Source organism: Etheostoma cragini, chromosome 17 (genome assembly GCF_013103735.1).
Source record: "Etheostoma cragini isolate CJK2018 chromosome 17, CSU_Ecrag_1.0, whole genome shotgun sequence".
Classification (NCBI taxonomy): Eukaryota; Metazoa; Chordata; class Actinopteri; order Perciformes; family Percidae; genus Etheostoma; species Etheostoma cragini.
In genome coordinates, this window is record NC_048423.1 from 18161216 (window position 1) to 18185084 (window position 23869).

Consider the following 23869-nt stretch of genomic DNA (forward strand, 5'->3'; position numbering starts at 1 on the left):
TATTCTCTTTTCTGCCACTCTGCAGTGACACCAGGGCTATAGTTCAATAGACAAGGCTAACATATTTGCTCACCATCTTCTCCTGTGCTCTGCTCCGGCCAGAATTGTTTAGTTCAACTGGCACCGGCTCGACACTTCCCCACATTTTCTATCACCTACCTTTGTGTGTGCAGTTGCTAATCAATGGTCCTCTGAGATGCCTTCCTACCATGTTGCCTTAATAATTAAATACCTGCAACACCTTTGTTCCTCTAATCACCAATTAACCAGTTTCCAGAGTTTTTTAGTCAGTGCACTGAATAATTGATAAGCTCTTTAAAAAGCAGTCAGTGTTTTAGCGCGGCTCCCGGCCTGACACATTCATCACCCATTGCCACTTTGTGTCAGAAAAGAGACGTTACCATTTTTCTTTTAGCTGACTGATGTGTTAGAACAGTTGGATGGGGTTGTGTGTGAATATGCTCTGGGGTAGGATGGGGATGTTCTAATTTCAATTAACATTACGTGTAATTCTTCTTCTTTCCTTTTCTCCTGACATCTTAACTCCTTCCTGTCCCAATATCTTTACATTCTTCTCTTGAATAAACTTTCGTTAAACACATCGTATAACTTGATGATTCTTAAATAGAGGGTATGGGAAACATATTTCTTGTTGGGGAGTTGTAAAGAGTTGAGGCCAACAAATATTCAGAAAGGTTTTACCTGTCTCTCCCCTATCCAGGTGTTGGCAGTGGACCCTGACAATTGGGAAAATGGAACAGTGGTGTACAGTATCAGTCCAGAAAACCCCTTCTACACAATCAACCCTAGTACAGGGAAGATCCGCACCAGTGGGTTAACTCTGGACAGGGAAAGCTCCGACCCCAGGGACAAAGTACTCATGACAACCATTATCATCTCAGCTGTTGACCGTGAGTAGTGGGATGTCAGTTTGCACTTGTATTTGCCTTCCACTGTGTAAATTGGCCCGACTCATGAAACACTTAAACCACCTGTAAGCAAGCTTAGATAGGTCTATATCAATATTAGTAGAGAGCTTTAAATTCTGACCGATTAGCCTCATTCCTCACAATTTATGTTGACCATGAAACCTTTTACTGTGGCTAATAAAAGCCCTTTGACCGTGAGATGTGTGTGAGAGAGTGTGTGTGTGTGTGTGTGTGTGTGTGTGTGTGTGTGTTATATGTGTGTGTATGTGTATAAATATGTGTGTCTTTATGTTCTCTGGCGCCCTCTGTAGGTGGTACACCTCCACTGCGTGCATCAGCGAGCGCCACAGTATTTGTCAACCTGCTGGATCTCAATGACAACGACCCAACCTTCCTCAACCTGCCCTTTGTGGCTGAAGTGCCAGAGGGACTGCCCATTGGATTCTCAGTTTTTAGGGTAAATTATAAGACTATATTCATGTACGATGGCTTTAAAAAATATACATATATAATAATAAATATTTCTCTCCTCTCTTTTTACCATCCACTATGATGTACCTTTTCAGTAACCGCTTGTGTTCTTTCTTGGTCTTTCTCTCTCTCTCTCTCTCTCTCTCTCTCTCTCTCTCTCTCTCTCTCTCTCTCTCTCTCTCTCTCTCTCGCTTTCTGCTCTAGGTCCAGGTGGAGGACCTAGATGAGGATAAGAACGGATTGATTACTATGGCGTTACAGATGGGAATGCCTCGCCTGGACTTCTTCCTAAACACCTCCACTGGCGTTCTCACCTCCACGGCAGTCCTGGATCGTGAGCAGATTGGACAGTACTATTTGAGAATTATTGCGTATGATGCAGGGAAATTCCCTCGCACCTCCACTTCAACCCTCACTGTGACAGGTAAAGGTCTGAAAATGTGTCTGATGATAACGATTTACCTTTGCTCTCTCTGAAATGATCCTACATGTGAAGCTGTCAAGCCATGTTAGGATTGGATTCTGCATATTGTCAGAGAGTTCCTTCATTATGGCTGAAAGTTAGCCATAGACTTCTCAGGAATCTGCTGAGTATGATGCTTCCACCTGCTGGTGGTATGGGAAAAATCAATCCGACAAAGTGGTCCTTTTGATTTGGTCTATTTCTATCTCAAATGAGTCAGAAGCATCAAAATATTATGAACTGTTTCATACAGATGTGTTTAACATCACAGGGAAGTCGGGAGCAGCTATAGCGCACCACAACTTATTTACAAAACAAACTCCGAAATCTTAAATCTACTCTGAATTAACAAGTCTTTCTACTCACTGCTCCACCCTGCTGCATTATTTGTCCTCGTGTACGTCTATCTGTGAGTCCTCATGTCTTTCTGTCTGTCTGTTTGTATGTGTGGGTCAGTTCTGGATGTAAATGATGGGACGCCCACCTTCAACCCTCGCGTGTACAATGTTTCCCTGAAGGAGAATGTCCCTAGAGACTACATTGTAGCGCGCCTCAGCTGCTCTGACAACGACGCTGGCCTCAACGCCGAACTTAGCTACTTCATCACAGGTCAGAGGTCACAGTGGGAGTTGTTTTTGTGTATCTGTGGGCTACAGTGTTGTATAGTTATGGTGACTATGTGCACGTACAGTGTTGTTGTCCATCCATCCGTCTCTGTGTGAGTTTGTGTATCAGGTGAGCTCCTCTTGCATGCATCTAGCAATAGCTGTACTGTATGGATGGGATTGAGAATGTTTTACTAATACGTTGTAAATTAATTTGGAAATGTGTTTGTGGTTTGTATCTTTTAGGTGGTAATCAGGATGGTAAATTCAGCGTGGGCTTCAGAGACGGAGTTGTTCGGACGGTTGTTGGGCTCGACAGAGAGACCCAAGCAGCATACACTCTGGGCATAGAAGCTATAGGTGTGTCATTTTTATAATACAAGAAAAGCTCCAACCTCTTTAATCATCCTCGCTTTTACAGATTCTGTTTGTATTTGTTATACAGTAACAGGACTTGTTTTCTTGCTTGTTTTGTTTTCGATCTTTAAAGCTGTCCTTTCATTTTTGAATGACAATGAGGGGGACATAAGCAGTGTCTGCACATCTGCAGTGATTTCAGACTATTGCTCAACTGCATTTGTTCCTTTTAGAAAAGAAAGAACAAAAACTCTGAGGTTTTCCTGTTTTGGAAGCCAGGGTGGCTTATCTGCTGAGGGCGCCAGATAGAGAGGGGAGAGAAGGCAGAGATAATGTAAAACTGTGCAAGAGAACAGAATAACACGTTGTTCTAATTCACAAGCAGCTGCAAATTGAGTTTTGATCAGCCAACAATGTTCCAGTCTTACTTCTTTATAACAAGCTCTTTTTATGTTTCTGATTTATTTTTTTAAATCTTTATTTTAAGACAGGGTATACAACTGTGCGTAGGGCCGCCTAAAGCATATGCATGCATGTGCATACCTTTTTAGTGCATAGAATGCTAAGCTATTAAATATTTGTTGGCATGAGTTCATAAATCATGTTTTAATGTTAAACATACATGTGGCACAGTGAATCCTTAGGATTAACGGTATCTATGGATGTCTATCTTAGTGACTATATGACCTATAGGCCAGTATGCATATCGCGAATGTTATTTTTCTTCACAAATCACAAAGAAACTCCTTTCATTAATTTAGCCCGATGAAGGTCTAGTACTGAAACGTTGCCTACTATTACATTTTTTTTCATGCAGGTTAGACAGTGTGCAGGAGTTTCTCTGCATATTTTGTATTACTTATTCCCCTCTGACGCACCTGTCTCAGGTTATAGATGTATAAAACTTTTTAAATATTAACAATAATTTGGCGGCCCCCCTGCAGTAACTCTGAGGACCCCCTAGGGGCTCCAGACCCCCTGTTGAAGATCTCTGGTTCAAAGTAATGTATTAATATGGAATCAGTTCCATTTTGTATGTTTGTTTGAATGATTGCTTTTATTCATGTTCTGTTTTGTTTGTATTGGTGTCTCCTTCTGCACATAGACAACGGTCCAGCGGGTAGCCGGAGGACAGGCACAGCCACTGTATTTGTTGAGGTGGAGGATGTTAACGACAACAGACCCATCTTCCTACAAAACAGCTATGAGACCAGCATACTTGAGAGCGTGGCCCAAGGAACCAGAATCCTTCAGGTGGAAAACACAAACATCCAATAACAAACTGCACTTTCACAGTCAAACGTATCACTTTATTTCCTAATGTAACAATCGCAAAAAACAAAGGATTAGTCATACAGTGGTCTCTTTTTGGCTCAGGTTGCTTTTGTCTTGGCAGTATTAGTGACCTATCATGTTTTGAGACCTGCATGAAACGGTACTATAAAATACTTCCTCATGTTTGTCTTACATGGCTTACCAGATGGATAGGTTTTCTGCATCAGAAAAAGCGTGAAGCAGAGGAATGATACTTGTAACTGCACTTTAAATGTGATTGGGGAATATATAAGAACTTTGTGTATATAGAAGTTTGGCCTTGAAAAAGGAAGTCATTGTTAAATAATTTTACCTCTATATATAGTGCACAGCTGTGCCGAAAACACATCCTGCTATAACCAGTTCCTCCAGGACTTCGCAGATTTTTTTTTAGATTGTTGCGGCCCAAAAGGATGTTGCGGGAGCTTTTGGAATATTATAAATTTATATATAATTATAAAAGGTTTTTTTTATAGGTCTTTAAAAATAAAAGGGAAACTTGTTTTGTGGAGAATAAACTACTCTAGGCTGATTTTTCCTAGTGACCTTACCAAAAAGGCTCAGGATGCTGCAAATGTTGGTATAATATGAAAATGGTTGGGTGGATTTAAAAAAAATGTATTGAATGAATCAAATTTGAACATGCCTGTCAGTGGCTCGTTGATCTTTACATTTTACATCAGTTAATTTCCTATCCTGGGCTGAGACATACATTCACATGGTTTGATAAAGGACTTATTGGACTTTAACTTATCATCGCACTTAACGAGCGTAGCTGTCCTCAATTTAAGTCATCCTGTCGTCTCATCTCCGGTTTTACCTGCATCCATCGTGTGTGTGTGTGTGTGTGTGTGTGTTTGTGTGCGTCAGTTGCGGGGGGAGCTTAGCAGCCCCACCCGCTGCAGAGAGCCAAAAGGGTATAAAATAACAGCCGCTTCAGTAATTTAAGAGTGAAGAATTGTTCAAATGTTTACAGGTTGGCAGGGCGGTCTGAAATGTCACCGTCTTTTGCTCTCTCAGAGTCCCATACTGATATTGATTCTGGCAGGTGGGACGGCTGGGATTGGTTGAAGTTGCGGGAAACTCCGATATTTGGTCAACTTTGCGGTGATTGGTTGAATATGCGTGAATTCGCACGATCACAACATCGCAAAATCCTGGAGGGACTGTATAAAGAGAGAAATTAAGTCACAGAGTCACAAAAATGTGTAAACCCAGCTTCAATGACTTTTTGATTGCCTAAATTGTCATGTTGCAAACCTCATCTACCTAGCAATAAAAAGTATGTTAAAACTAAGGTTAAACATTATTTGCATGTACTCTTCACCCACACCTGGTATTAGTGATGTTCGCAGCACCAGCCATAACATATACAGTGTGTTGCTTGTTTTAGGAAGCAGTCCTTCTGTCCTCAGCCTGTCGTCCATTCAGATTTCAGTAACATAGTCAAACAGACAAGGCATAGTGAGGTGGGGCTCCACACTGGCTTCTGGCTGTGGCTGTGTCTGTCGGGGTGGGGACTGGGACACGTGTGTGCTCCCACGCTCATGCGGCCTGCGATGGGGCGGTCGTCTGAAGGAGATGTTGTATGAACGCCGATATGAGCCCAGCCTCTTCCACACCTTGAGCTGGGGCTCACTGGACCGGCTTCTTCCACGGGTCAAGCTCTCTCCTCGGCTGAAGCCCGCCTCAGAGTCCCCATCCTGTTCCGAGGGCCGGCACACTGCCAGGAAGGCAGCTAACCCTGCCAGCAGCAGTGACAAACACAGCACCACCACAATGGTGAATTCTGGGTCGTGGATGTCTGAAGAATAGGGTGGAGGCTGTAGGATGGTGGGAGGGATGGTAGTGGTCGTCAGGCTGGACAGTGTGACATTTTCTGTGTTAGATGTAAAGGTGAAGTTGGAGGCTGGTTCAGTGGTGTTCATGTTGTCCTGGCGCTGGATGGAGAAAACACTATTAGATTTGAGCTCTATGAAGGGGGGGTGTTGTTTGTGAACCTTTGTTAAAAGTGCCTCAGCAGCTCTCGGCCTCACTAGCCAAGCCTAACCAAGCTGAGTAGATTTATTTTCACTTGATTTAGATCATATACTCAAGAGCTTATGATAAATGTAGACATGCACAAATACACACTGAAACGCATGCGTGCAGATGCGGGAGTGTTTGGCATTTGCGGCAATTATGTAGCTATTAAATCAAGGACTACCCAACAGTCAATGCTTGACAGACTTTCTTCAATGTAAAACAAATTGGGTTTATTAAAATGCCCCTTGTAAAATACAAGGCACCCACCTTTTCTACCCCAGTCTCCAATTATCCCCCTCCTCCCCATCATTCTGCATGCCCCCATCTTCAGCACAGTAACATTTGTAAATGTCATCATCCTTAATTCAGCGGAGACAAAGCATGGCTTATCGGTTTAAGGGAAACACATTGGGACGTGAAATTATTTTTAAGACCAAATGCCAGGAAAGCTATGAAAAGGCCATTGGAGGATGGCTCGTTAGAGAGTCAGTTCATTAGTCAGCGCCTCCAAGCACATTTGCCCCACACACACATACACACACAGGCACGCAGCTATTCAAACACAAACTTCCTTTCTCACCCACACTTACTGTACACTGTGCTGCTTTAAGCTTGGCAGCTTAGCTGCAAGGTACTCTCCGTCTCTATCACCCCACATTGTTGCTCCTCCAGATCTGACTGCTCTGCAAGTTTTTTTACTTCTTTACCAGCACACTTTGTCACTTTGTAAAGTTCATTTTTAAGTGGCATACTTGTAAATTCTTAGTAGATTAGTTTTTCTTTTTATTGCCTCTTGATGGCTCTTCTTATATTTGTTACAATATTTTTCTATATTTTCTACAAAGTCAAAGACTGATATGAAGGGGAAATACAGTAACATTTCATAAATGTCAGATATCAAGTCTCTGTTCACTAATATTTAAATCTACCTTCCAGATAAGTTATAATCACCCTGAACCAAATATGTACAACATTCTCCCTTAGACAATGTGCACAGTCAAGCACATGTCAAGCAGCTCACATGTTCAAATGTTAATTTTAAGAGGTTAATTTCAAAAGACTTCACAACAGACATAAAAAACTAATTATTAAGAGACATTAATGAGATTGTGTGCAATCTTAGGAGATTAACATTTAAAAGAATTTAATTATCTTTACCTCCAAAATGCTAAGCAATTAACATTGGTTCTTCAGACTATACCTTTAATCATTTTGAATAAAAACAATCAAAAATGTATACTCACACCCAGACTTTAGAAACTCCAAAACAGCACCTTACTTAGTTCCAGTAACTGAGGTCAGACCTGTTTCTTGGCTCCACGCACTTGTTTTCCCCCCTTAAACTGCTGCTTTCCCAGAGACACAAGGGAAAACACTGGGGAGGAAGAGGGCAACAAGGAGGAAAAGGGGGTAACGTGTGGTTAACAGCATCACTATTGATATATCATACTGTTGTTTTAATCCCAGGGAGCCAAAGACAATAGTGTGTTTTCTGAGCCATGCAGATTCTTAGTGAATAATCTCTGTGCTTACACTCCATGTGCTTACACTTACAGCATCGGGCTCTGCAATGTAGTCTTACACTTTATAACACCCCCTTTTATGGCCTAAGTGGTGCAGTCCGCTGTGTAATACCCTATTCATCACTCACCAATCTGACCCCCCAGCCTCTTTTTTCTCCCGTCTACCCCTCCCCTCTCCTCCCCTTTCTCCTCTTCTCTCCACATCTCTTTATAAAGCTAATTAGACTGGAGTTGGGCCCCATCTTCACAGGGAGAGCGAGGGAGAGCAACGGAGGACACACAGGGCAAGAGAAAGAGAGAGAGAGTCCGTGAGGGAGTGTATTTGTGCGTACCTGAGTGCATGTACATGTGCTTCAGTGCGTCTCTCTGTATGCAATTGAATATGCACTTTGTGGGCACCTACACAGGGTTTTGGCACATCCACAGAGGAGCAAGAAGACGGTCTCATCTAGGGCCAGCGGCTCTGTGCCTCTCTGGATTCAGAAGTCAGTCTTATGACACGGCCCATTCACCAGCAGCCCAGCATGCTCCACTTTTTATCTGTGTATGCTGTGGAGCCGTACTGTCTGTGCTGGGTTTGGTTTTTGGCTTCTTCTGGCTCTCTGCCTGAGAGAGAGAGAGAGAGAGATTTTTTGGCATTATAGACTTACTGCCAAGCCATGTTGGGGTTGTTGTGGCAACAGGACACTTGGCATCAGTGGATGCGTGGTGAATGAGAGAAAATACAGTTTTGTTCTGTTTGTAAAAACTATTGAATCAATAAACATTTGTATTAAATGTACTGTCTATCATGTTACAGGGGGCAAATACACAGACCTCATACTCACTGGTTACCAAACTATTATAATAAAATTTCAGTTTGGACTTTTCAATTCTGTTTTAGTTAGTTTTCAGAGTGCGTCTGCTAGTTTAAGTTTCAGTCCTTCAGAAGTTTTTCTTTTTTATATATTTAGTTTTATTTCTTACAGTTTTTTAGTTTGTTTTGTTTGGCCAGGTACAATGTCTCAGAAGTATCTAGCTACATATACATACAAAATGAATACTTGGAGAATGGCCTTAATGTTTAATCATTGTGCTACTTTGGAGTCAGATGTGAAGCAGTTGCAGTACAGCGCCATCTCCTGGAATGTTAAGTCTGTTCAATTTCTGTGGTTCAACGTCACGAGAGCTGACTGATATTCATGCAGTCTTTTTTTGGGAAATGAAAGAAAGCTTCAAAATGAAATTAATTTACATTCACTTTTATTATTCTTTTCAGGCGATATTTTTTCAGTTCAGTTTTAGTTTCACTAAAATACTTTTCACTGCTTATTTGCGATTTAGGTTTAGGTTACTATGATAACCCATAGTATACAACATCAATAGTTGGGTGGTGAGGGTGCAGTGGATATGACACATACCTTGGGTGTGGAAGATTTGGGTAATAATCCTTCTGCATAATGTTTGTAATTAAAATAACAACAATGACAATAATAACAGTATTGAAGTAATGCCGTGTGAAGAACCAACTTCCGCTTGTTTGTCTGTACAGGTTCAAGCTACCGATGCAGACCAGGGGGAGAATGGCGTAGTTCTGTACAGGATCCTCACTGGTAAGTGTAACTGTACTTTAATTTTCTTATACATGGTGTCCTTGTTCACAAACATGCACTGAAAGTAAAGGCTCCCAAGATCCACTGGATTAATGAATCATTAAATTTATTTTGGTAGTGTTGTTAATCCAAGATGAGTCCAAACAAAATCCCCAAGAAAGAGTCCCATAATTTTAGTGATTCACCACGTTTTTGGCAAATTTCTGCCGATGGGAAGGGATGATAACTCCTCTGTTTCTAATGTAATTTATATTGTCTAGAAGCAGTCAGTATGTATACTGACATGTATAGGACATGTCTTGCCACAATGAAAATACCAGTATTGACAGGTTCTTTACACAAGTTCAAATGATCTAAACCCAGAGACTAGATGTAACGCTTTGCTCTTGACTCTTGTGAATGCATGCATGCAGGGAACAGCAACAATCTGTTTAGCATAGACAGACAGACCGGGCTGGTGACAAGAGGCCTCAGGGCGCTGGACAGAGAAACCAGGAGCTCCCATATGTTGGAAGTGGAGGCCTTCAACAGTGACGAGGGCAGCATGAGGAGCTCTGTGAGGGTGAGGAAGAGGAGGGTAGCTGCAGGGGGGATGGGGACGATGCTGTAACATGTGCAAGTTTCATCCTAGTGCTTCATGCAAAATGTGTAGCACAGTTTATGTACAAGTGGTTTGTATGGTATTATAAAGCATGAAGATGTATAAATAATTAAAATCCTGCCCCTTAAGTGGGATATGTAGTATTTATGCATTGGTCTAATGAATAAAATGACCAGGCCTTTTTCTCCCTCAAACATAATATGTATAGTTAAAGTGCCACAAATGTCTTTGCCCGCAGGTGATAATATATGTGGACGATGCCAATGACGAGGTGCCAGTATTTACCCAGCAACAATACAACCGTCTGGGCCTCAGGGAGACCGCTGGCATTGGCACCTCTGTGATTGTGGTGCGTGCCACAGACCCTGACACTGGTGAGTCCAGTCTCAGATCAATCAAAAGCACTGAGCAGAGGGTGTGGAGTTTGATGTTGGTTCTTGTTGTTCAGTATCAGGTTGTACGTATCCTTGTGCCATAAAACAAAAAGAGACATTTCACTGACTGTGGCTTTAAACTTCCCACTCCTGTTCTGCAGGCACTGGCACAAGTCATTTGTTTTCAAGTTATTAAACATGATACAAGTGGGTGGCATTCCAAAGGGGAATGTCAAACCTTGTAACCAGACTGTTTTTACCTTGTTATATCACACAGACACACACGAAAAAATCGCATTCACTTTACATTGCATTTAAATCTTTACTTCTGCTCCTCAGTGCAGACTTCCTCTATTCATTTCCCGTGGTTTACAGTGTTTCTCAGACACCTCATGTCACATCTGGTGCTGTGACATAGATTTTCCAAAACATCAGTGCAGGCCTGAAACTGAAATAAACACAACATGGCCAACAGACAACTGTGTTAAATAAAACACAGAATGGAGGAAGCTGTGTGCATGTTGCAACCATAGCAACAATGGTGCAGGGTTTTAAAGTAATTTATCCAAGTAACTATTTTGTTAAAACATTTTAATACGTATTCTAAGCTTTTTTTTTTACCAACCACCCCCCTGCTACCTGCTTAGGTGATGGTGGAGCTGTTGCTTACACCCTTGTGTCCGGCTCAGACCGCAAGTTTGAGGTGGATGTGAGCACCGGTCTGGTAACCACTGTGGACTACCTGGACTACGAGACCAAGACCACCTATCTGATGAACGTCTCGGCCACTGACCAGGCTCCACCTTTCCACAAAGGCTTTTGCGCAGTCTACGTCACGTTGCTTAACGAGCTGGACGAGGCTGTGGCCTTCGCCTCTGCCGGTTATGAGGCTTCGCTTCGTGAAAACATCGCCACGGGGACAGAGGTGGTCCAGGTGAAGGCCCAGTCAGCTGACAACTTGAATCAGTTGACCTACCGCTTCGACCCAGATACGTCGCCTGTGGCTCTGGCCCTCTTCAAGATAGACAGCGTCACGGTGAGTGGGGCAGCACTGGAGGAAAGGGAGTTCAGTGTACATCCTCTGTTTTGTACACTTCAAAGACTACACCCACCTTCTGTCAAATGGGCTTCATCCATTAACCGCAGTGTGATTCAGTATCACCTCTTCCGTTGTAATTTAAGCTTGTTGCTGCATGACTGTAAACTGATCAAAGAGCTTGATTTGAAGTCCTTTGATTCCTTTTGATATTTGAGAAATGGGTATTTTTTGTTGTTGTTGATTTTTATGATACTTGCTAGTCACTGTCTTTGCTTCCTGTCTGTCACATTAGAAGATTTCTCTCCTGTATATGGAATTTTAATTGGCGGCGCAGAGACATGCTGATGTGTGTGATGTTTCAGGGCCGTATTACAGTAACCGGCCTGCTGGACAGAGAGAAGGGGGATATGTACACCTTGACTGTTGTAGCTGATGATGGGGGACCTAAAAAGGACTCCACTGTGGTATGTTTCATTCTGAGTTGTGTTATATTACCTCCCTTATTTTTGTGTACAACATTCTATTTATTACAGCATGTGTTGTGTCTATTCTGTTATAGAAAACTTAATGGCATTCCTCTTTTATTCATTGCATCTCTGATTGGAAGTGCAGAAGGTAAGACTTGCTGTTCTCTTTGGTTCAGAGTAATAAAGGCAACATGACATGTGTTCAATAACAATATCTTGTATTGTTAGGTTTTGGTTATTTGTTTAATGTCAAAGGTAAGTATTTGATAAGTTGGCAAATTATGGAGCCTATATATGATCTTACCTCTTGGCAGGTTTCAATCACCATTCTGGATGAGAATGACAACAGTCCAGTATTTGACATCACATCTGATACTTCAGTGAACGTTGCAGAGAATTCACCCATGGGGAAAAAAGTGGCAGTAGTGCTGGCAACGGACAAAGATGCTGGATTAAACGGACTGGTGAGACTAAAGAAGAAAGACGGAAACACATGCTCACTCAGACAGATAAAAAAAAAGAAATCTCATGGTGCTGCGGTTTGTAAAGGCTCTCAATGTACTCACATTTCCAATAACTATTTTCAGGAAGATAGCTTATCGGTGGCAGGATTCTTTTTCTCACTACTACCTACTACACATGCTGCAGACTTCTACACATATTTGTTAACAAAATGAGCGTTTCAACTTTAACTTCTCACACCCTGCCTCCACCAACACAGCCCGCTCCTGTCCCTCAGTTGTCTTTTCTTAATTTTCTTTCTTAATCATAAACTCAATGTTATTTCTCCCCAGTTTTTCTGCTCTTGGATAATTTTTTATTAATTTGTGTTACGTATTCAAGATTTAGAAAACTGCACAGCCAAATACAACTGTAAACTATTTACACATTATGGGTTACTGACTAAACCTAAGGTGCTGTAATAATGTGACAGTTTGATTCTTTTACCGTCTGTCTATCTCTCTCCCCCCTTTCTCTTTGTTTAATTCTGACTCATTATACTCTCTCAGGTCAATTTCACTCTGGTGGCAGGCAACATGGAGGAGGTGTTCAAGATCAAGACAGTGAACAACACCTATGGGGAGGTGTTTGTAAATGCTCCTCTGGACAGAGAGTCGGTAGACCGCTACCTACTGAAGGTCAGGCAGCAATCCACATGTTGTTAGAATCTTTGATCACAGGTTATGTACATGGCCACAGACATGACACATTTTACACGTACACCACAACCTTGTCTCGCTGTCGAACCTTAGCTCTAAAATAAACTGAGTGCGTGTGTTATTTGTTTCACTCAAAAAATAAACAGACTTTGTTTTTACAACATAATGAGTTTGGATGACACAATTAATGTGTGACCTTTTTATAGGTTTCGATCATATATCAAAATAGTACTCATGTCAATATTTTCTTCTAAAAGAAAGCACTCTGCATCTTGCCACCCAACACAAGATATTGCACAGAAGTACCAAGACTGAATTTAGAAGCACAGAAGAAGACGTGCATACACTTAATCTATTTGTCCCCCATGTGTTTTTATGCCATGTGTCCAAATGCATGGTCAGACTTGCATACTAGTGTACACCAGTGCATGTGTGTGTGGTTACAGGTGCGTGCCATCGATAATGGCTCACCTCCGAGACTCACAGACCACTCCCTCACCGTCAACATCCTGGACGTTAATGACAATGCACCTGTCATTGGAAGCTTGAGGGGCTACAACGTTAGCATTAGTGAGGTAGGGATGCCCTCGCACATCCCACGGAGCATGATTTATTTTATCCACACGTGATTTGCCTTTGAATTTGCATGTTTCTTTTGTTTCGTATGCATCTAGTGAAGTTCATGAACAGAAGCTGAACAAAGTCATAAATGCTATTGGTTATTTTCAATTCAATATCAATAATATTACCTATTGGGTCACAGGTCTGTGTTTATTCAATAACGAGGCTTCTTTTGTGGTGTAAATTGTAGAATGTCGGAGGAGGTACGTCAGTCCTTCGTGTGATCGCTACTGACAAAGACATCGGTCCCAACGCTATGCTGTTTTACTACATCACCGCCGGAAACCAGGACCTGACCTTCCGCATGGACCGTGTGACCGGAGAGATGGTGACACGGCCGGCCCCTCCCGACCGAGAGCGCCAGCAACAATACCAGCTCATTGTCACTGTGGAAGACGACGGCACACCACCTCTGTCGGTAAGATACAGCAGCTGCAACAAGTACAACGCTGCATCTATCTACACATAGCCGATAAACTACTCAGCCACTGAAAAACATCCCTTCTAACATGTATTTCATTCAGTATTAAATCCTCAAAACTGTTAACCACTGATGAGAGATTTGTTGCTAAATCAAGTGGATGCTAGTCCTTCATATTTTGATGAAAAATAATGAATCTTTGAACACCATTTTTCATCTAGTATAGTGCAGTAACCTCTAAAAAAGGGTATAAATGTGATCTGTTCAAGCCAAGATACAGTACAAATCAGATATTTAACATAGTAAGACATTGTGTCTTCATATAGTCTGTACAACAAACGAAATACAGTGGGGTTCCAAAGTTTGGGCCCCCCAGGTAAAAAATGTGTATTAATGTGCATAAAGAAGCCAAGAAAAGATGGAAAAATCTCAAAAATGCATCAAATGACAGATTAGACATTTTGTATAATATGTCACAAAAAGTTAGATTTCCATCATTTATACTTTCAAAATAACAGAAAACAAAAAAATGGTGTCTGCAAAAGTTTGCGATTGGTTGATCAGCTGTGAAAGAACAGGAAACTAATTCATTTGTAAACAGGAAAGCCAGAAGTCATATTTAAAAAAGACTGAGTGTGCTTTTCCTGTTTATGTTTATGTGCACAGATTTATGTGGTGTATGTGTCACATGCACACGCAATATGTCACAGTTGTACTGTATGTGACGTATTTTCAACTCCCCTTGCCTGTGTCACATTTAAATATGGGTGGTACAAACCTGTAATAATTCACCTCCAATGGCCAGCAACGGGCATTCCCCTCCTCCCATCTCAACTCTCTGTCTACTCTCATAAAATAAGATACTAAGATTGTTTTATCATTTTCTCCCCTCAATGCCGCTCTCCCTCTGGTGTGCACCATTTTGGAGGCACACAAGTGGAACAACCTTGTTCCATCTGTAATGGCTCCCTCGGCTGCAAGTGCAGCACGTCCTTGTGGAGTGATAGTTTTGGAGACCTGCCAGTTGAAAGGAATAATGATTTCAAAGACTAGACAGTTTTAAGGTTTAAGAGCTCCATTTTATTATACAAGCTACAACCAAGACAATTTAAATGCAATGTGCAATATGCAATACACAACTCCAGGTTTGTGTCTAGTACAAGCTTTTTACAGTATAAAACACACAATCACATACATACAAATTCTGAATTGCATACAAGAATGCACACACACATTTAAACCAGACCACAAAGTTATTCTTGAAACTGTAACCACACAGACCGACACACACACACACACACACACACACATACACACACAAACAGTCACACTTAAAACACAAATACTCAACCATAAGACCTTGCTTTCAGTAATGTATCAAATTCTCCAAATTATAATTAAGAAGAAAAAAAACACATGAAAGACAAATGAAAAGAGAACAAACAGGATGAAAAGTAACAGTGAGGTGGAAGTGATTAAACTGTTGGCAGTTTTATGATGCTGTTTTCTAATTAAGAATCTGTTTGCATACATTCAAGAGTAAAACAATAAACATTGTTTAATTATTTTACTGCACATAAGCATGAATGAAATTCGTGAACAACTTATCAAAAAATCAAGAGTTTTGTTTTGTTTTCTGTCATCTACTTCTCTAAAATATTTGAACATATTTCAGTCCACTATTGCTGTGTTTCTGAGTACAGGAAGGAAGGAGAGTATTTAGAGCAGCAGGGCTGAGGTAGCAAAGAGGTAAGAGAAAAGAAGCTCAGGCCATGTGGAGTTGATACAGAGGAACAGTGTAATGCCATAACAAAAACATTACTCTCAACTTGTACAAGAACATTGATACTTCTCTGGCGATTGTAACTCCTTTGGTATAATGCTATTTGAGCACTTTATTACAATGAGAGAGATGAGAAAGAGCATTTGGTCGCTTTCACACCTGTAGTTCGGTTCAAAGAAATTATAAAATATTTATCACTGAGACAGCTTGCAGACTTACTTGCTTGCTATCTAGAACGCAAGCAACACACACTTCTGTTAACACACTTTTTCACCATCTGATGTATAACGTAACGTCCACGTTCATTATAAGGGGGATTGTTTCTATGACAGTTCCAACAACCAGCAAATGAAAAGATTAAAGTTTAAACTCAATGTCATACATTTTCTATCGCATTATCCTGAGGTCGGTCTGCTTTGAGTTCACCAGAGTTAGAGCGCAGTTCTTTGGTCCGCAAAAGGGCTTGAATTACACACCGGCTTTACTGAACCAAATCAAGCAAATAAATCCACCATAGTTTGTCTGGACTGCACCAAACAAATAGGTGTGAAAGCCGCCCTTGAGTCCACAGAAACTGTTTGATCCCTCTTAACATGCCACCCTTGCATATAGCGGGACCCCCACCCTCAACACTAGATTCTTCTCTATCGGCCGGCACCTGTTGGTCCACGAGACATTATCAGCAGCATGCAGATGGAACATCACACGTAAACCCAGCCCCCGCTACAACAAAAGTGTGCACAAGCAAAAGTTTCCCTTTGGCCTCCAGCTGTTGTTGCAGGTGGAAATACTTTTTGAATAAAAAACGCCGCCCATTCCCTCCTGCGGTCCAGACAACGTACAGACGACAATCCCAGCAGAGGTTATTGTGAGACAGCTGATAAGGGTAACATCGCTCTGGAGGCAGAAAAAAGAGGAGGAGAGTTGCAGAACTGTTTCCAGGTCAGCAGTTAGAGCGATGAATTAAGTCCCAACCCACTTTAAACATTCAGGAAGTCTGGAGATTCATGGATGGTGTCTGGAAAAGAGAACAGTGTGGGTCAGTGAGAGCACAGAAAAGGTAGCGGGTGATATTCATGTATCAACCACATGCACATTTCATGCCTGTGTCCTGACGTTGAAATTTAGAAAAGGGTAGCTAACATCTTCAAAATTCCACTTCCTGCCCAAAATGAAGACAGATCATACACACATTCTATTTTCCTAACCTCCTACTCCTCATAGTAGCACAAGCAGACAGAGAGACTGACAGATTTTCCAGAATAAGATGTGTTTTGCTGGAAACCTATTAAGCGGAACAAAAACGCATTTAGCGTGAGTTGCGACATGTAAAAAAAAAAGAGGGAACTGCTGCTAGTTAAATTCCGCTCAGATGAAGGTCAGCAAGCCAAAAAACATGAACAAGGAAGCTGAAGTGTGGCTTTTATCTATGTAACATGAAACTTTAGACAAGAAACCAGGCTTTGTATTCTGCATAACTTTTGGAGACCAGTGAAGGAAGTGTGCTCTGGCAGGGAAACCCACTGGGACAAATGTAAAAGATATCAGGGGGTTGTCTGGGGTTCTTGATGGTTTTGTCAATATTTGTGGCACTTTATTGAAAAGAAACATATATGTAATATGCTTGGTTGCCTCCCAGATTACCGCGTCACTTGCTGTAAGCAGATTTTTCCACTAGTGACATTATTCATTAGCAGTATTCTATTTGGGAAAAACGGCAGCGTCTGAATTAGGAGTGTGGGCAGCCCATTTTTACCTTCTGGACATTATATTGTCAAGGGACAAGCTCCAGTAAGGGGGGTTGAGACTTCTGCACACTAACTGTTTAAGGTCATACGAATAACATAATATGTAATGGTTTAGTGTGGGTTTTCAGTCAAGTCTGCCCTTTCCCCTGTAGCATCGTAGGCCGTGCTGCCAGGAAACAGGGCAATCCACCTCAGTATGCCCGGAATGTCTGCACAGGTGCCCCGGAGAATTGGTAGAAAAACACTCGGGATTGAACCCCTTCACCGTAACTAATGTTTCAGTATTATTTCAAGTCAAGTCAGAAGAGAACGGCTGAAAGGTCCATTAGTGTTAAATGAGAGTGCTGATGGGTGGAGAATGACTTGCGAGGGAGGCAAGAGAAGAAGTTAGAAGAACACAGCATAAGGAGGTGGTTTCAGTTGTGTGGGGGAGAGAAATTTAGAAATTTAAACTCCCTATTTAGTATTATCTGACTCAACCCAGCTGTTTGTGAGCATGCAATTTTGCGCAAGAATGTGAGCATCATTCCGCCAACATTTCAACCACACAAAGTCTGTTTCAGCAGAATCACGCAAAGCCATGGTTTTTCTTTGATTGCATCAGAGCCTTTTACCAAAGTGGCCGTACATTTTGAAATAGGTATTTCCAGAATTTGTCCTTATGCAAAACAGTTACATGCAATTGCTCAAGTACCTTTGTACATCCTTTGAATATCAAACGATAATGTGAAAGGAGTCAGGTGTATTCATTAAGAATGTAGTTAATCAGTCATGGATGTGGTGCACACTCACTTCTAAACTGAAAGACACCCACTTAGCCATGTAAATGAAATCTCCTGAAAGTGAGATCACTCACACTCAGCATCCTTTGTGTTCAAGGGCTGATCAGAGAGAGGCTTGAGCCAGGCTAAAGGCCAAAAGCTGAACTCAAAAGAGAATGGGTTACATCATTTTATTTAACAAGCAGCTTTAATCAGATGGCTAAAGTTTCCTATCCTACTTTCTAAATGTATCGGTCTTGGCCTAAAGAAGTGTGTTTCCTGAGATGTTGTGTTGTCAGTGTGTGTGTCTGTGTGTGTGTGTGTGTGTGTGTGTGTGTGTGTGTGTGTGTGTGTATATACCTTCTATTGGGAAGAATACATCCCCATGTGCAGGGGGAGAAAGGGGGGTTCCTGGCTCAGACAACAGGTGGCGTCCTGTCTCTGAGGACTGCCTGGTCATGATCTGAGAAACGGTTCGGGTCTTAATCTGTGGTGATCCTCCGAGAAACACAGGGTTCTCATGGCCATGAGCCTCACTGAAAACATGCACATACACACAAGAAAGAGAAGCATACAGATGAGTAAGACATTGCTGATACCATCCAAAAAACTGTTTCAATAATCATCTGTTGCTCAAGACATTTTAAAGCTTTATGTGTGTTGTTTGTCTAGTCTAGCAGTAATCAGGGCTTTAATACTGTATTTTAATGCAACCACAATTGTTGGCAGTAGTTTGTGTACACATGAATAAATGACGGCGCAGTCTCCTTGTTGTGTGCCATAAAAATGTCTCCCCTCTGTGCCGTAAAGTAATCGATAGGGAAATAGATATCCCACTAAAGTCATAGAATGCCAATGGCCTGGGAAGAAGTTCTTAGGTTTCTAAATGTATCTAGGAATGATTCAGTGATGTTCTAAATCTTTTTGTCGTTATCATAAGAATTATCTGCAGAGTGGTTACAAGTTTTGGTCTAATCTTGTGTAAGAAATGTTGTGTGGCCACTACATAGTGTAATATCCATGTGCACAGTATTATTGTTCTGAAGAGCAGCTGTGTTTTAACGCTGGCCTGTAAAACCAGCTGCCTCACAGACTGTGGGAAAACTTACCTGTCCATCCTCACCAGCTCTTGTGCACCTGGGAGAGAGGAAACAGGAAATGGGCCATTGTGAATGAATTGAAACAGAGCGGAACACTACAGACAGAGTGTGAACGTGTTTCCTACTGTGTGAAATGCAGTTAATCCACCTCACAGGCAGGAAATGTGTGTCAGACAAAACACTGTGGGGAACCCAGTGTGAGACATTTATATTTGACCCATAGCATTGGACATGGAAGTGAATGCGTGTGTGTTTGTGCATATCATTAATACGTACGTCTGCTCGACTGGGCATTCTGCCTCTGTTTGTACACAAGCACCAGAATAAGAGGAAGAGAAAGCAGAGCCAAGATGCAGGCTGCAATGGCCAAGGCCGCTGGCACAGAGCCTGGGGAAGCAACAGAGACACTGGGAGTTAAACAAACGGAATAACTGGCCAGTCGTTCATTTGCTATGAGGGCTTGAATAAGGTGGCATACCTCCAGGTGGCGTGGGATCCCAGACAGTGCAGTTTGGAGATCCATTTCTCCCTGGAAAGAGAGAACAAATGCATTGTTTCTCACACACAGTACAGTATGTTACAATGTAGCATTGGTTTGGGTTTCTGCCTGTTAATTGCAACATCAGCATGTTCCATTTATACATAATGGTGTAAAACACAACTGACCATAAACTACAATATTACACATTTACATCCATACATTTGATGTCCTTACGTGGTGTAACTTGGAGAATTACATGGCTGTGGGGTTTCTGCACGAGGGAGCTGTGTTTATGGCCCGGCTGGATGTCTAGGACCATACAGCAGTAGCGACCCTGGTCAAAGTGGGTCACATTCTGCAGAATTATCCAGAAGTCGTGCTGTGTGAATCCGGAAGGCAACTCTGGTGGAACGCTGTGGTTGCCATGGCCCACGCTAGTATTGCGTGGGCCCTTCCGTCCCACACAGTGCTGATCACTGTGGGGTGTAAAAAGCCAGCTATGCCTCAAGACGTCATTGGGGTGCAAGGTGACACCTCTTTGGTTACACTCCAGTTTGACAGTTGCACCCTCGGGACAGGTGTAGTACAGGTGGGGGGGTGAAACACTCAGTGTGGAGTGGGCGTGGGACATCTCGCCTTTACCTAGAGAGAAAAAAGAAAATATCGGAAGAATGTAAGTATTTAACCATTTTTGTCAACTCTAGTTCCCTAAATTAGACCTTTCAGACAGTCCGTCCTTCATGGTTTTGTACCCCCACAAACAACCATACCAATCAAAGGCTTTAGGGTAGAGATGAGAGCGTTTTGGGTTACGGCTGTGTTTAGGGTTAAAGCTTGCCCATTCTAGTAAATCAAGTGGGATTTGTATGCAGTGGAAAGGGACCCAAATCCCCTAAATGTATAAGATGACAAAGAAAAAACAGAGGAATAAGTATGTAAACAAATATTACAAGTTACATGTTTACTTCAATAGCATTGTCAGTATTTTTTTACGAGGTAGAACTTCTGGTAGATTTATATTTCGAAATTACTTGAAACATATAAAACAGAACAAAGAAAAGTTGAGCGGAAAACATAAAACCAACATCAACATTTTAATAAGTAGTACAGATACATGTCTCTAAGGTCACTCATTACCTTTTGGAAATTCCAGCTTTTTTGGGTGGATATAGGAGATAAAAGTGTAAAGCTATAGCCCTGCTATTGTAAGATAGCCTCGTATACTCAAACAGGAAACTACTTGGTAAATCACATTTCTATTCAATGATTTGGTAGCTTAAGTTGAGTGGGAGCAAATTCCCTCTTGTTACCACCAGGCATAATAACCACAGTGCAAAAACAATATATAGCAATCTCAACATGGATTTAAAGCCAAAGTCAGACAAGTATGCATTCCTTCCTCTTGGTTTTTGAGCATTTTGGGTCAGCACAGTTTGTTTCCTGTTCTGTAAATGCTTACTGTGGTTAAACATGGTGCATAGTCTGCTGGCTAAAGTAATACTAACCTCCTGTGGGAGTTACATTGCATGTTCCTCTCAGACAGTTACAGAGAGAGATAGTAGCCAATATAGACAGGATCTCATGTGACATGAAACTAGTGTAGAAATCTGTTCTGTTGTACACTATTGCTGTGTGGTATCATTACCCAGTAATTGCAGTGATATAGACTCTTTGTTCTCAGAAAACTGTACACTGACTGATTCTCCACACATACCTTTTATGTACATTCAGGAAACCAGAGAGACAGCAGTGAGATATTTCTTTACATATTGCATAAGCTGTTGCCCTAAACCACATCCTGTTCTGACATTTTTAGTGCAGCAGAACGCACCATAGACAAACTCTCTAACATGTTCTCTGAATGATTATTTCATTTCAGTAACACAACAACACAAACATATCCTCAGGCTAAGTAGTCTGAAGTCTCTAACCAAAAACAATGCAGACACATCATAATCTACACAATGTCCCAACACTAACAGCCACAGTGCAGCATCAGCAGACATAATGAATGACTCCTATATATGCAGCAAGTAAAAGAACAGCACAACTCTAGCTTTGTGTGTGGAAATAGCATTCTTGGATGCTCTCAACCACAATCTGTTTCAGACAAAGGATGGTAGTGATCTAAGTGTTGCAAAGAAGACAGGAAGGCTGCAAGTGGGTGAATTACAAGTATGTGTGGGGAGTGAACTTTTTTGAAAGAGAAGCATGCATGCATGCAAGTGTGTATCACTGCAGTTGCACTATGGTTCAGGGATTTTGCAGTCAAATGTGTATGCTTGTGTTTGATGGGTGACTGGTGTTTGCCACGATTTGAGGAGTGGACTTCCTTCCTTGCACACAAACACAACTCCCACTCCTCATCCACCACCTCATCCTACTACTCCTCCTCTCCGGCTCCTTACTACTTAAGACTGAATTTGAAAGGCTACGGCTGGCTCTTCATGGGCTGATCATTTTAAAACACCTCTCCCAACACCCCAATCAGTAATGATGTCACTGCAGGTGTTTCCCATCTGCCGACAAAGGCAAAACACATGCTATTACATCACAGATTGGACTGCACATGCTTGAAGTTGAAATCCATAGAGCAGTGGAGCCGTAGCTTTGTTGAATCAACCATGAACTCACTATTGGCTGTTTTTATGCCTGCCACTTCATTCCTGAGGGGGCAGCAGAGGCAACATGCGAGAGCCTTTTGGGTCAGCCAGTACATATATGAGGAAGGAAATTGTTTTAGTGTCAATACCAGCTTTAAGTAGTTGGTTTACACTAAGTTGGATATGAAATGTGTGCATCCTGTGTATGTGTCACAGAGTGACAGAGTACCAGAGTGCCATGTTCCTGTGTGTGCGCCACTGAACTCCATTGTGTGCTAGGTAAAGCAATTGGAAGACCGGGGAGGATGATTAAAGTGAAATTGTTGCCCCCATGACTGTTCCGGCCCGCATGGTGGTGGGACAATAGGAGGGGAAGCCCTTCTCTTGTTTCACACCCACCCTGCCTGCCCTGCCTTCCTCCCTGCAATTTCTGACAACTCTTGCCTGGTTTCTTTAGTGGAGATGGATTTCTGACAAAGGAGTGACTCTCATTTGTTGTAAAATGTGTTTAATACACATTTGTGTCTAACTTTTGAAGACTTCGGGGTTTTTTTATGACTGAGGTTTCAATCTAGGAATAGCTATTATACCCATCAGATATACTTCAGGTGTGTCTTACTCACAAGACCACACCTTCCTAAAATAGTTTGAGGCAATTAATATGTTTATATTTGTAGCAAAATAGGTAGCAGTTGGCTGGTGTTTCCTGTGTCAGTGAGCTGTCTTTTTCATTTAATTTAAATTTTTGGGGGGCAATATATATATATATATATATATATATATATATATATATATTTTTTTTTTTTTTTAAGCCTTTATTTTTATAGGACAGCTGAATACATGTAAGGGAAGTGAGAGGGGGAATGACATGCAGCAAAGGGCTACAGGTCAGAGTCAAACCCGTGTTCACCGCATCAAGGATTAAACCTCTATGGGCGCAGGCTCTACCAGGTGAGCTACCCAGAGCTGTCTTGATGTGGTTGTTACAACCAGGTAAAGAACTGACAGCAGGTTTTGTCTGTGTCTGGAACAGACAGGACTTCTTTGACTTGTATACACCAGACATCTGTGTTTTGGCTCCAATATGGATCTAAGTTTTCTTCTCTGTTCTCTGTTCTCAGAATCCTGATAGTCCCTCAGGGCTCAGAAACAGGCCCTCCTTTGTTTTAAGCCTGAATGCCACCTGTTTAGTACATGTTGGCTCTGACAGCTTACATTCAGACATGCAGCATAGCCTGTGTGAATTAATTAAACATTTCTTCATATCTGCTAGAATTACCCGAAGATTAACCAATTGAACTGCTTTTCTGCAAGGGTATATTTTCTTCTTATTTTTGAATAGATGCTAATGCAACACAGACTACTGAACATACCCTACTGGTAAATCTGGTATCTTTTCACTTGCATGATTTCTCTAAGTGCTGAGTGCTG

At 41.7% G+C, this 23869-nt stretch overlaps 3 protein-coding genes across 7 annotated transcripts in view; 1 reads left to right on the forward strand and 2 right to left on the reverse strand.

Moving 5' to 3' along the window:
• cdh23 (cadherin-related 23) overlaps positions 1–23869 on the forward strand; it is a 180597-nt gene that overhangs the window by 132788 nt on the left and 23940 nt on the right. For 3 of the 4 annotated variants that reach the window (XM_034899154.1, XM_034899156.1, XM_034899155.1), the window contains 16 exons: positions 722–911; positions 1241–1386; positions 1605–1824; positions 2320–2472; positions 2715–2828; positions 3931–4079; positions 9219–9279; positions 9693–9841; positions 10119–10254; positions 10902–11290; positions 11656–11757; positions 11906–11908; positions 12075–12224; positions 12771–12899; positions 13367–13495; positions 13732–13959. In XM_034899154.1, coding sequence (XP_034755045.1) covers positions 722–911; positions 1241–1386; positions 1605–1824; positions 2320–2472; positions 2715–2828; positions 3931–4079; positions 9219–9279; positions 9693–9841; positions 10119–10254; positions 10902–11290; positions 11656–11757; positions 11906–11908; positions 12075–12224; positions 12771–12899; positions 13367–13495; positions 13732–13959 — 2448 coding nt within the window. Of the gene's footprint in view, positions 1–721; positions 912–1240; positions 1387–1604; positions 1825–2319; positions 2473–2714; positions 2829–3930; positions 4080–9218; positions 9280–9692; positions 9842–10118; positions 10255–10901; positions 11291–11655; positions 11758–11852; positions 11909–12074; positions 12225–12770; positions 12900–13366; positions 13496–13731; positions 13960–23869 lie in introns of those variants that run through there. The other variant, XR_004660256.1, reaches the window with a different exon arrangement.
• On the reverse strand, positions 5082–7594 carry LOC117960884 (uncharacterized protein C10orf105-like). 2 transcript variants are annotated; one of them, XM_034899166.1, is made up of 2 exons: positions 7444–7594; positions 5082–6079 (listed from the first exon to the last, which is right to left on the reverse strand). In XM_034899166.1, the coding sequence occupies exon 2, from the start codon at positions 6065–6067 to the stop codon at positions 5567–5569; it is 501 nt and encodes a 166-aa protein (XP_034755057.1). In that variant the 5' UTR covers positions 6068–6079; positions 7444–7594; the 3' UTR covers positions 5082–5566. The 2 variants fall into 2 exon arrangements, with proteins under 2 accessions (XP_034755057.1, XP_034755059.1); XM_034899168.1 differs by having other exon boundaries at positions 7411–7594.
• Positions 16387–23869, reverse strand: part of vsir (V-set immunoregulatory receptor) — a 10479-nt gene continuing 2996 nt past the window's right edge. Inside the window, exons 2-7 of the mRNA XM_034899165.1 lie at positions 20070–20477; positions 19833–19883; positions 19631–19741; positions 19364–19391; positions 18615–18790; positions 16387–16763 (exon numbers count right to left, since the gene is read on the reverse strand). Of these exons, the coding sequence (XP_034755056.1) occupies positions 16726–16763; positions 18615–18790; positions 19364–19391; positions 19631–19741; positions 19833–19883; positions 20070–20477 (812 nt within the window). The 3' untranslated portion in view covers positions 16387–16725. The remainder of the gene's footprint in view (positions 16764–18614; positions 18791–19363; positions 19392–19630; positions 19742–19832; positions 19884–20069; positions 20478–23869) is intronic.

Bases quoted from the DNA above. Each gene is read 5' to 3' on its own strand.
- LOC117960884 (XM_034899166.1), bottom strand. From the start codon at position 6,067: ATGAACACCACTGAACCAGCCTCCAACTTCACCTTTACATCTAACACA.